The following is a 13779-nucleotide window of genomic DNA, read 5'->3' on the forward strand; positions in this document are numbered from 1 at the left end:
TAAATCTGGGCAGACATTTTCCTTAGCAATTAAAGAATAAGTACATTAATGGCTTAATTACAAAAATATTAAGTTATGTGAAGGCTGAGACAATAAAAACAAAGAAATTCTTATAGTTAAGGCTATCACAGTATCCATAAGTTAGACTCGCTGGGGTTAAAGAATGGAGCATATAACATACCCTGTCAACCAGAATTCTGATATTTTGAGAATCGCCACACTAATATCTAAAAACAGTGAGGTCTGATGGAAGATGCCCCGCCTCAACTTAGAATTTTGTTGCTTTTATTATTTTTTTGTCACAGTTTTAACTTTACTTAACTCATCTTTCGAGTAACTGTCCAGTTGGACAGTTTGACTCCAGATCATAAAAAAGCAAACAATGCAACCTGAAAATCAATATGCTGCTTGATTAGAAGCCAATGCAGTATCTTAGTGACAAGGTAATATGAGCTAAATGCTTTATTATGTATAAGACAAACATGTGAATTACAATGTGGACTGTGTCAATCGGCAGATGAGGCAGTCAGATGAAAAACAGCAAGGTTCTCTGAAGAAGACATGCACATATGAGGGTCTTGACAATGCCAGAAGACCAACCTGAGCAAATGCTGATAGTATTTAAATTACAAATATACGTTACCATTATTACATGTGGTTATTAATAGTAAGTCATAGATATAGTACAACACCAAGGCACTTTACTATCTTGGATTGAAAAACAAAATAATGTAAGAAAAATGAAATAGGAGAATTCAGTAGCTAATGCTGAGAGTCCGTCAAAAACAGTTCTGTATTCCCAATCTTAGTAGAAAACCAAATTTTAGCCATGCAAATACTGACAAACAGCATGACAAGGAAAATATATTGTAAGAGTTTTTGGTATCAAGCTTAAAATAAATGTACATCATCGGCACAGAAATGGAAACTTACCCCATGTTGCCAGATTACAGAACCAAGCAGAAGCTCAGATAAACAAAACAAAATTGTCTTATGAAGAGAACCCTTAGAGACCCCATAGACAACAGCTGTAAAAACAGGACTCCAGACTGTGAAACTGACATATTGAGAGTGATGTTAAAAATAGGAGGTAACTCATACAAATGCTCCCAAATTGGGGCCTGATATTTGGGCCTATTATGGTGGATCTGGTCACATGGGAGTTCCCACTTTGTAGTATCCCTGAATAGCATAGTAGCTTTATGTAACCAGGGAAAAGGGACCATGGTCAGAGCATTTCCAAGCTGCAGATTCTTCTTAATAATCATTGCTAGAATGGCTCCTTGTGGCCACAGGAAGCTAGGAATAAATTAGAGTAGCCCTCAGAATGCTCTAGCTTACACTAGGGACAGAACTGGCACTCATCTGGTCCCAGAATCAAGAAGCCACATTACACATTACACAGATATGTGTAAAGATTATTAAGAAGGAGAGTGAGACAAACTAGGAAATATCAGTATTTTTTTATGAATATGGTGAATGCTGTGTGTTTGTGTTTGTTTTTGATGGGTTACTTGCTAAGGGGTTACATATCTTGATATATTTTTTTAATAAGATTACATGTTTGGATGATAAAGGCAATAGTATTGACATAATATATTTCTGTAAGGCAGATTGGTTCTTCGCCCTATGCTATTTAACACCTTTATCAATAATCTGGAAGAAAACATAAAATCATCACTGATAAAGTTCGCAGATGACACAAAAATTAGGGGCATGGTAAATAATGAAGAGAACAGGTCACTGATTTAGAGCGATCTACATTGCTTGGGCGTAAGCAAACAGTATGCATTTTAATATAGCTAAATGTAAATGTATACATCTGGAAACAAAGACTTTGGCCATACTACATGTTGGGGGACATAATCCTGGGAAGCAGTGACTCTGAAAAAGATTTGGGGGTGGTGGTGGTATATAATCAGCTGAACATGAGCTTCCAATGTGACGCTGTGGCCAAAAGAGCTAATATGATCTTGGGATGTGTAAAAAGGGAATCTTGAGTAGGAGTAGAGAGATTATTTTACTTCTGTATTTGTCTCTAGTGCAACTGCTGCTGGAATACTGTTTCCAGGTCTGGTGTCTACAACTGAAGAAGGATGTTGATAAATTGGAGAGGGTTCAGAGAAGAGCCAGGAGAACAATTAAAGGATTAGAAAACATGGCTTATCACAAGAGACTAAAAGAGCTCAATCTATTCACTGTAAGAAAGAGAAGATTAAGGAGTGACTTGATTATAGTCTATAAGTACCTACATGGGGAACAAATATTTAATAATGGGCTCTTCAGTCTATCAGAGAAAGGTATAACATGATCCAATGGCTGGAAGTTAAAGCGAAGTTGCAGACTGGAAATAAGGCATACTTTTTAACAGTGAGGGTAACTAATCATTGAACAATTTACTAAGGATCACGGTGAATTCTCCATTACTGACAATTTTTAAGTTAAGATGGGGTGTTTTTCTAAAAAAGTTATGATACAAGAATTGTTTTGGGAAAGTTCTATGGCCTGTGCTATACAAAAGGTCAGACTAGTGGTCCCTTCTGGCCTTAGAATCTATGAATCTAGATTGAAAGGGGTTATTAAAGAAACCAAGCAGCCAAACAGTGACACAGAGAAGAGTCCTGGAGGAAACAATGGAAAAGCTTTTTATTTGGGAATACTCCCTACTGGCTCCAGGCAGGGTGAGAACTGTTTCCTCTTCCTAAGGCTAAAGCCCTATACTTAAAAGTTGTACCAGCACTGCTATGTTGGTAGGGTTGTGGGTTTTTTTTAAACCACACAGCTATGCAGGTATAAGCTCTAGTGTAGATGCACTGTCAGTGTAGATGCTCTAGTGTAGATGCCAGCCTGTGCCACTTCCCGCAGCTCCCATTGGCTGGGAACGGCAAACTGCGGCAACTGGGAGCTGCAGAAGGCCATGCCTGCGGACAGTCAACGTAAACACTGTCTTGCGGCCCACCAGCGGATTACCCTGATGGGCCGCGTATTGCCCGCCACCCAGGTTGCCCACCACTGGTGTAAACATAGCTGGAGGGTTTGCCAGAATAGATATACCTGTATAATAATGCCAACAAAGGCTGTGTCTACACAAGAAAAGTTAAGTCTAGGATCAAAAGGAGGAGATCAAACATTATAGGACCCCGGTCCTAGAAAAGGGAGGGTGCTGAACAGGTGGCCAGAGACTGCCCAGGAAGCGTCAGTAAGAGCTGACAGGCTGGCACGGAGATGCACAGAGACAGAACATAATATTAACAGGACAGTGTGCTTCTCTCAGACATGGGGGTTAGCTGATTTTAGGGGAACTTAAAAAAGCTGACAAGAAAAGATTAAGATACAGTAAGACCCCAGGTGCACAGGCCTTTGTTTTGTCCTTTGCTCTATGCGCTTTGAACATCTGGGGAGAATTACCACATAATACTTTGTTTTGAAGATGCTGTTTTTGAGTCATTTCAATCATCTCACTGGTCCTCAGAATGAAAGACTCACAAAGGTGCCAAACACAGTTGGCTCTATCACATTAATATGGTAAGAAAACAGGGGGGTCAATGCCAAGAGACCTAGAAACCTAAGAGGTGCATTTAAGAGGGACTAAAGGGGTCCAAAGTGCAGTTTGCCCTGTAATCATGATTGAGGGTCAAAGCTAATTCTGCTGCCAGGATAAAATTTAAAGGAGTTTTTAAGCTAGTCTCCAATTCAAAGTTGCTAACTACCAGATGCCTTTAGCAAAATACAATTTCCTGAATTATTCAAAATTTCTAGACTTTAAAGAGAAATTTCCTCAGAAAGACAGGGCCCAGTCTAAGCTCTCATTGATGAAGACAGGCTGGTGGCTAAGACATCACTCCATGTGCCAGTGAATGCACATTGACGCAGCTGCAGTCATGAGGTATGAATTGTGGATCCAATGTTCAGGGTTCCCCAGGGAGGTCCAGAATAACATTGAGGACCTTCCCTTTGATGAGTCTAACTTCTTTAATGAAAAGACCAATTAATATCTACATTCTCTTAAAGACTCTAGGACAACCCCTCACTCCCTGCATTTACACCCCAGCTCTGAAGAAGAAACATCATAAGCAAACCCTCAGGCCCACCCACCCTCAGGTATTTTATCAGGAGTGCCCTTATGAACCCCAGTGCAAACGACAAAGGGTTCAAAGATCCAGGTATGTGACTTCCTCCACCTCTATGACCACTGAGGTAGGGAGAACTAAGCTAACTATGAAAACACTAAAAACACTAAACTACTAAAAATTATAATTTATATTTACAGGTATCAAAGTAGAGAAAGACTGAAGCAGACACAGAGTACAACAACTCACGCCACTTGGTAGTATGAAAGAACTGGATAGGCATTGGTCTGCACTGCCCTTTATATTCTGGTTTGGAGCTTGAGGAGAACAATTGTGCATATGCGGACCCACGTACACTGCTTACTAAAACTCTCTAGACTAAGATGCATGGTGCATATGCATAGCCATGTGTGGAATTGACATAGGGATAGGATCATCACTTGAAGAACATAACCTTTCTATACATCAGTTTCCCAATCTCTAAAATGGAGATAATAAAAGAAAACTGTATGAGATACTACCCTTATTAGGCAATCTCTATTTTTTGTAATCCACTTAAAACAGATAAGGCTTCATCTACTAATATTTGTACACTTTGAAATTCTTCGATGAAACGCAAAGGAAGTAGGAATTATTACTCTACTGCTTCACGACATTTTTTCTGGGAATGGGACAAAAATCTGCATCAGAGGTAGGTAGACAGGTAAGGTCAGGTATTAGAATTTTCCTGTACTCATTCACCCCTCCTCTCGGCTTATTGGTAGAGCGTTGGCCTCGGTGACATCTTTTACCTCTCTAATTCTTATGATTCTACTATTTTTACTACAATGCTGTGAACAGTGCTGCCATAGTGCAGTTTAATAAAACTCAGCACTGTTGTCTCTCTGAAGATTTTACAAGCTAATGACAGGACGGATGCAGTTGATGTGGGGGTAACCAATTATAAAAGAAGTATAAGAATTCAAACGGGAAAAAAGTTGTTATATTAGTGAATTGAACTTTTTTTCCTCCAAGAAAAATCAGCAAGAAAGTTTGGAATGCCAACAACATGAAAGAGGTGAAAAAGTGAGGTTAATTGAGCTCTCACATGTTTCCTTTATTTTAAGTAGTTCACAAGCTATTAAATACATAACCACCATTTAAAGCACATAGGTTTCTTTAATTTGGCATGTGGAAAAAATGAGGTAAGAATGACTCATGAAGTCTCTCAGCAACTTCAAAATTTCTGACCATTGTTGATAGCATTACAGACCACAGCATCTGTGACATGAGCTTTATCACTATGCATAAAAACTATTTGAGGCAATGTAGCTAAGTTCATGCAAAAGTCTTGTATAGTTGCAAAAACCTCAGGAAAATATTATTCTTCATGTCAGCCTTTTTGTTCCCTTTAAAAAAATTTCTCCCTGAATATTATGCTAACATCAAGCATACAAAAAAAAAATATATATATATATATACACACACACACACACACACACACACACACACACACACATATTAACTAACATTATTTAAAAATGTAACACAATCATATTTACATGGGAAATATGAAAAACCACAAGTTGAACATTTCTCTTCTATTTTTATGGCTTGTTATAGAATCTACTTAATACAAAAAGCACTAGAAATGATTGTCTCCCGTAGGAATAACAGAGGGACTATGCACCTGATCTTGTTCCCACTGAAGTGACATAGGAATTTTGCTGTTGACCTCAATGTGAACAGGATGGGACTTTGTGACACTAAGCACCCCTGTATTCATAACCTACATACTATTGTAATAATCTTTGTACAAAATATTCCTTGGGAGGTATCATTTGATAACTCACTCATCATTAATAGCCTTCAGTGATGTAAGTAAGTGGTGGGTATTAAGAATAATGGATATATGCTGGAATGATTACTAAAATCTATTCAAGCCAGGCATGTCAGGGGGAGTTGGTAAACAGGCCTGCTTAGACAAAGGAATGAACATTAGATTCTCTGACCAGCCTGATCGTCAGGCAAAGACAATGAAAATCTATTTTTATATATTAGGTAAATAAACCTATTATTTAACAAGTGGGAGAAGAAAGAGCATAAAGCTTCCTTTACCACCAGACTCCATGTCACCTTCCTCACAGCTTGAATAAACTTTACTTTGAGGGGTAGCCCTCAGAAGAATCCATATCAAATGTTTACTGGTCTATCAAGACAGGGAGCTGAACCTCAAGTGTTAAGCAACTGAATCAACTGATTGTATACAATAGCACTGCATTATAAGAGTGTACAGAATGAGGTCTTTTTTGAAAACTAATGACACTGGTAATTAATATAAGTGTGAAATGTATGTATTAACACTACATCAGGAATTATAGATACTGCTGGATATTAGATTGTACAGTCTACCCAGACAGGAGGGACTGTCACTGCTATCTAACGGTCTCCAATGTAAAGCAAGCATGGTGGGATCAGAAACAATGGAAGCCTCATTTACATAGAAATCGTACAGGGGGATGGGATGCCCACAAGAATGGAAAACCAGCATGAGGTCATCCTGCCTCCTGAAACAAGTTAATTGACCTTTGGAAGATGTAAGAAAAGACAGAAGCCATCTTTGGCATTCATCACCAGGCAGACACAAGAGGCCAGAGTCCCTGCAAGCTGAGAAAGATGGGTCCTTCAAGCAAGGGAGAGGTGCGGGGGTGTGTGTTGAAGTCTACGGAACTGAACATAGGTGAGAAACCAGCTTAGGCAAAGAGCTTTCATCTAAGAAAAGGGAAACCAGCACCTTCTACCTTTGTCGAAGGTCCTGACTGAGAGAAAGTCAGCCGTGGCTGGGAAAGAGAATGACTGGTAACACATCTAGAACAAGGCCTGTAACTAGCTAAATTACGTTTTAGACTTTTAGATGCATGTTTTCATTTTTATTTCCTTGTAAACCCTTTATTTCTTTTACTTAGCATCACTTAACCTATGCCCTATTGTTAACATGTTTGTTTTATTTTACTATTAACCAACTCAACACAGTGTTTAAAGGGAAGGGTATATTCACCCCAATTAAGTTAATAAGCTGTGATCTGTATTTGTGTCTTTAGTGGAACAAATTAACCATGTTATTTCTCTGAACTGTCCAGGAGCGGGCTGCAGATTGCAGAAGGCACAGTTTTGGGAAAATTCAGGACTGGGAGTGTGTTGGGGGTCACGCTCCTAGTAGTAACCGAGGCTGGTGGAAGCCAGCATAAAGCTGCAGAGCTGTAGAAAGGCTGCTAGTGTCAGAGCTGCTGAACTTGGGCTGTCTAGCACACAAACACTTAGGGTGTGAGCTGCATGCTGGTAGGCTGCGTGTAAGCGGGCCAGGTTAGGAGCTACAGCAGAAAAGCGCTGTGAAACAGCCAGGGTTTACAGGGCAGACAGTAACACATCCCTTACTGGTCTGGATTGCACCTCCGAACGGATCAGAATGTGACAGATCTATATCTAGAAATGTTAAGCATGTAGGTATTAGAAAAGATAGTAAATAGCTTCATCATATCCATAAAGCTGTTTCTGCATCAGCCTGATGCAGAACGATGAGAATAATTTTAACATTGCACTTATAGCCATGAAAAATGTTGTATTACCTTAACTATTAATCCTTTTGAGTCTACCATCCATATCTTTTTGATGGCCTCACGTTCTGGTATCCCTTCTTTTTGCATAGCCATAATAATCAGATTTGCTATTCCAAGGGCAGCCTTAAAAGAAGAGAGGGGAAAAGAAAATTCATATATGAAACTGGAAAAGAAAGAGAATGCAACAACATATGATACTATTTTTTAAAACTGTTAATTTCAGTAACAATTAAAGCTGTACAATTAGATCTTCATAAATTAAAAACACCGGAAAACGGATCTTTTACAATGCTAGACATGGTGGTGATAGATATCATATAAAAAACAAAGATAGTCAGATTCATGGCTCAGTTTTACTATGTTTATGCTTCCTCTTCTCCTCACATAATTAATGGAATCTGCTATTTTACATTAGACAATAAAATATGATAGAGATCAGAACCCCATGTGACTACTCTACTACCACCAATAAAGTTTGGTTTGAATAAAATTAATTTTATTGCATTTTTTAAAACCAGCCCAATATATTTATATAGAGTGGAGTGCAGGAGTGGTATTGAAGTGAATATGGTCTCTGAGCACTGCAACCCTACACATGTATTATCTAGACAATGGAGAAAGCCAGGGAGAAGCAGATGATTACTTATGTGGTACAATTTGTACGCTAAAAGTTTATTTTCTTACATTCATCTGCCTATTAAAAGGAGCAAGATGAGCAAAACATGTTGTTGTTTTAGTTTTTTTTGCTTTTTCACAAAAATCTACGAATTTTACAAAATATAGGAAAGGAGTACTTGTGGCACCTTAGAGACTAACAAATTTATTTGAGCATAAGCTTTCGTGAGCTACAGCTCACTTCATTGGATGCATTCAAGCTTATGCTCAAATAAATTTGTTAGTCTCTAAGGTGCCACAAGTACTCCTTTTCTTTTTGTGGATACAGACTAACACGGCTGCTACTCTGAAACAAAATATAAGGGGTTTTTCTGAGTCAAAGTGAAAACTGTCAAGTTTGCAATGTTTTTCTAAAAATAATCTGTTCTGAAAATTTTAGCAATAAGTAAGTCTATTTCTTTTAGCCACTTATAGTTTTAATAATTCAGAGCACAGACTAACTCAAGCAGGGTTTGAGATGTTCAGACTTCATTAGGTGTTCAGCTCAGACTAGATCAGGAGTTCTCAAACTGGGGGGTCGTGACCCTTAAGGGGTCATGAGGTTATTACATGGGTGGGTCGTGAGCTGTCAGCCTCCACACCAAACCCCACTTCGCCTCCAGCATTTATAAAAGTGCTAAATATAAAAAAGCTTTTTTACTTTATTAGGGGGGTCGTACTCACAGAGGGTTGCTGTGTGAAAGGCGTCACCAATACAAAAGTTTGAGAACCACTGGACTAGATGTTTCAGTTCTGCTTAGGTAGCATTTAGCCACAAACACGTTAATTATTGAAGGAGAATTCACTAACCTTACATGATTATCCGGTTTTCACAACACAGTTTAAGCAGCAAAAATAAATACAAATAAATAAATAAATAAATAAAATAAACCCAAAGCTAATATAAACAAACAAACCAACCCACCAAATGATACTCACGATTCCTTTTAAAGAATAACAATTTAAATAGTATTTTATAGAATCCAAAGTACACTGGTTAAATTTTGACTGATGTGACCATGCTTTCTTTTGTGTTTGTACAGCTCTTTGCACATTGTTGGCACTACTGGAAATAAATACTAACACTGATCTTTTAAGATGAGTTTTAACACTTATTCCAGATAATAATCTTTCAGAATGTAATACGATTTTTATTTTCCTATAAAAAACCTTTATTTTTGTTTTAAATTTCAAGAACCCTACACAACACACACTATATTTTATTAAGTAATATACAATCTCAATCTCAAATCATCCTTAAAAGAGCCCATCAAGAAGGCATATCTTCTCTTATCTACTACTCGAGTATTCTGTAATTGTAGACAGTTGGCTGTTCTCCCAGAAAAAAGTTCCATTTTTCAGTTCTTTGTCTAGATGCATGTATTATTACTGGATTCTAGTTTTATTTCTTCTGAATGATATCACAAAAAAACCAACAGAATACTGAATAATTTTGAAGATCAACCCAGTACAAACACTAATCAGTTTGCTTCTTGTTCTTCACTATGCAATTTCATTGAGAATCAAATGGCGCCCCCCTTTCCTGCCCAACAGCAGCTTATTGTTTTTGGTTTTGCTTTAGAAATATACAGTTTTATTCTGAATAAACTCATAGGGACAGAGATTGTGTTTTCCATTGACTTTATGCAGCACCAAGCACAACAGTGTTAAACAGAAAAATATTTAACCAGAGATTCTTCCATTTGCTCAATATGGAGCAAAAGCTGGGGAATGATCTGTGTGCACCAAGGTTGAAAGCATCTCTAAAGTCTCCAATACATTCAGATCACTGATGCAGATATTGATGCTCTATGTGGGCCTGATCTGATCTGGTAGATGCTGAGTGGCAGAATAATCACAGAAATGTAGGACTGGAAGGGATCTCAGTAGGTCATCTAGTTCAGTCCCCTGCACTGAGACAGGACTAAGTATTATCTAGACTAGACCATTCCTCACAGGTGTTTGTCTAACCTGTTCTCAAAAACTTTCAATGACAGAAATTCCACAATGTCCCTGGATAATTTGTTCCAGTGTTTAACTACCCTGACAGTTAGGAATTTTTTCCTGATATCTAACCTAAATCTCCCTTGCTTCAATTTAAGCCCATTACTTTTTATCCTGTCCTCAGTGTATAAGGAGAACTATTCCACATTATCACCTTCCTCTTTATAACAACTTTTTACATACTTAAAGACTGTTATCATGTGCCCCCTCAGTCTTCTCTTCTACAAACCAAACAAACCCAATTTTTTCAGTCTTTCCTTGTAGGTCACGTTTTCTAGATCTTTAATCATTTTAGTTACAGTTCCTCTGGATTTTCTCCAATTTGTCCCCATTTTTAGCGAAGCGTGGTGCCCAGAACTGGACACAGTACTCCAGTTAAGGTCTTATCAGTGCTGAGTAGAGTGAAAGAATGTGGTTGAGGTAGACACATAGGCAAGGCACAGACTGACCAGAAATTGGGTTGCGGGCTGGATTTCTTCATAGGAGCTACCCACTCCTAACGCTCCTGCAAATACATTCCAGAATGTTTCCTTTTTTTGCAACAGTAGGACACTGTTGATTCATATTTAGTTCGTGATCCACTATAATCCCCAGATCCTTTTCCACAGTACTCCTTCCCAGCCAGTGATTTCCCATTTTGTATATGTACAACTGATTGTTCCTTCCTAAGTGGTGTACTTTGCATTTGTCCTTATTAAGTTTCATCCTGTTTATTTCAGACCATTTTGTCAATATCATTCTGCATTCTAATCCTATCCTCCACAGCACTTGCAACCCCTCTCAGCTCAGTATCATCCTCAAACTTTAGAAGCGTTTTCTATATGTCATTATCTAAATCATTTATAAAGATATTGAATAGAACTGGACCCAGGACAGATCACTGCAGGACCCCACTTGATATGCCATCCCGCTTCACTGTGAACCATTGATAACTACTCTCTGAATATAGTTTTCCAACCCATTGTGCACCCCCCTTATATAGATTCTTCTAGGCTATATTTCCCTAGTTTGTTTATGAGAAGGTCAGGTAAGACAGTATCAAAAGCCTTACTAAAGTAGAGAGTATCAGGGGGTAGCCGTGTTAGTCTGTATCCACAAACACAACAAGGAGTCCGGTGGCACCTTAAAGACTAACATGCCCAAATAAATCTGTTAGTCTTTAAAGTGCCACCGGACTCCTTGTTGTTAAAATAGAGAGATATCACATCTACTGCTTCCCCCCAATCCACAAGGCTTATTACCTTGTCAAATGAGGATATTAGGTTGGTTTGACACAACTTGTTCTTGACAAATACATGCTGACTGTTACTTATCACCTTATTATTATTTAGGTGCTTGCTTGCTTATTTGCGCCATTGTCTTTCCAGGTATTGACCGGTCTATAATTCCCTGGATTGTCCTTATTTCCCTTTTTATAAATAGGTAGTATGTTTGCCCTTTTCCATTCCTCTTGGATCTCTCCCATCCTCAAAGATAACTCAAAGATAACCACTAGTGTGTCAGAAATCTCTTCAGCCAGTTCCTTGAGTATTCTAGGATGTATTTCTTCAGGCCCTGCCAACTTGAAGACATCTAACTTGTCAAAATAATTCTTAACTTGTTTGTTCCCTATTTTATCCTCAGATCCTACACCATTTACACAGCTGTTCATTATGTTAGTCATCTGATTACTGCTAACCATGTTGGATGACATTATTTGGATGTGCTTGGATTGGATGAGAAGGAAGAAGGCATTACTGGCTCGATGGACCGTCCTGAGTTCTAGTATATCTATGTGCATTCTGGACTGCTGAGGTGTCAGGGTTCCCTCCCCATTCTGAACTCTAGGGTACAGATGTGGGGATCCACATGAAAGACCCCCTAAGCTTATTTCTACCAGCTTAGGGTAAAACTTCCCCAAGGCAAACTCTTTGCCCTTGGAGGGTACGCTGCCACCATTAAGTGATTTAACAAAGAATCAGGGAAAGGACCACTTGGAGTTCCTATTCCTCCAAAATATCCCCCCAAGCCCTTACACCCCCTTTCCTGGGGAGGCTTGAGAATAACATCCTAACCAATTGGTTACAAAGTGATCACAGACCCAAATCCCTGGGTCTTAGGACAATAGAGAAATCAGTCAGGCTCTTAAAAGAAACAGAACTTTATTAGAAAGAAAAAAGGTAAAAGAAGCATCTCTGTAAAATTAGAAGGGAAGCTAATCTCACAGGGCAATCAGATTTAAAATACAGAGGATTTCCCTCTGGGCAAAAACTTTAAAGTTACAAAAAGAAAACCAGGAATACACCTTCCTCTCAGCACAGAGAAAATCACAAGCCAAAACAAAAGTAAACGAACGCATTTCCTTGCTAGTACTTACTAATTCTAATGGAGTTGGATTGTTGCTTTCTTGATCTCTCTCCGGCAAGCACACAGAACAGACAGACAAAAGCCTTTCTCCCCCCACCCTAGATTTGAAAGTATCTTGTCCCCTCATTGGTCCTTTTGGTCAGGTGCCAGCCAGGTTACCTGAGCTCCTTAACCCTTTACAGGTAAAAGGATATTGTGCCTCTGGCCAGGAGGGATTTTATAGTACTGTATACAGGAAGGTTGTTACCCTTCCCTTTATATTTATGACATGAGGGGGTCCAGATGTCCTGTACCATATGATCACCCTTATGAGCACTCATACCTAAGAGGGAGGCATCAGTAATGATGGTTGCCTTGGGAGTCAGTGTGAGGAAAGGGATCCCCACCAAACTTTCTCCACCTTTGTCCACCTTACAAGAGAGTCCAAAACCCTGGACGGAATTGTCACCTTGTTGTTGATGTTGCCCCACTCTGGTGAGTTCATGGAGGGAGCCAGTCTTGTAGACAACGAAGATAAAACCTGGTGAATGGCATCATCTGTGTGCATGAGGCCCATCAAGGAGGGAAAGGAAAGTTCTGATTGAAGTGCAGAGTCTGATGGTGACTTGGTGTGAGAGAGCACTCATGGCCTGAAACCTCTCAAGAGATTAGTTAAACTCTTGCTGTGGTTGAGTCCAACATCAACCTATGAAGTTTATGGACCTCATGGAGGTAAATGAATTTTTTGTGGTTGAGGTGGACACTTAGGCAAGGCAGCAGACTGACCAGAAATTGGACTGCCTGCTGGATTTCTTCATAGGAGCTGCCCATTAGAATCCAATTGTCAAGGTATGGGAACACAGTAAATCCTTCTCTTCTCACCAAAGCTGCCACTACTGAAAAAACAGGGTAAACAGACTGCTGTGGCCAGTCCAAAGGGGAGGACTCTGCATTGGTAACAGTCTTGATTGAAGAGGATGTGGGATGGATTAATGTCTATTTGAAAGTATGTGTCTTTCAGACCCTCCTCTGAAGAGGAATTACTGATGCCAAAGAGAACATGTGGAATTTTAGTTTTCAGATGAAAACATTCAGCATTCGTAGGATGGGCATCAGCCTCCACCTCATAT

General features: G+C 39.1%; 1 protein-coding gene across 1 annotated transcript in view; it reads right to left on the reverse strand.

Annotated features, from left to right (window-relative positions):
• Nucleotides 1–13779, reverse strand: part of ME1 (malic enzyme 1) — a 340941-nt gene that overhangs the window by 41424 nt on the left and 285738 nt on the right. The window contains exon 9 of the mRNA XM_074948045.1: nucleotides 7676–7789. Within this exon, the coding sequence (XP_074804146.1) occupies nucleotides 7676–7789 (114 nt within the window). The remainder of the gene's footprint in view (nucleotides 1–7675; nucleotides 7790–13779) is intronic.

The sequence above is a fragment of the Natator depressus genome, chromosome 3 (genome assembly GCF_965152275.1).
Source record: "Natator depressus isolate rNatDep1 chromosome 3, rNatDep2.hap1, whole genome shotgun sequence".
Lineage (NCBI taxonomy): Eukaryota > Metazoa > Chordata > Testudines > Cheloniidae > Natator > Natator depressus.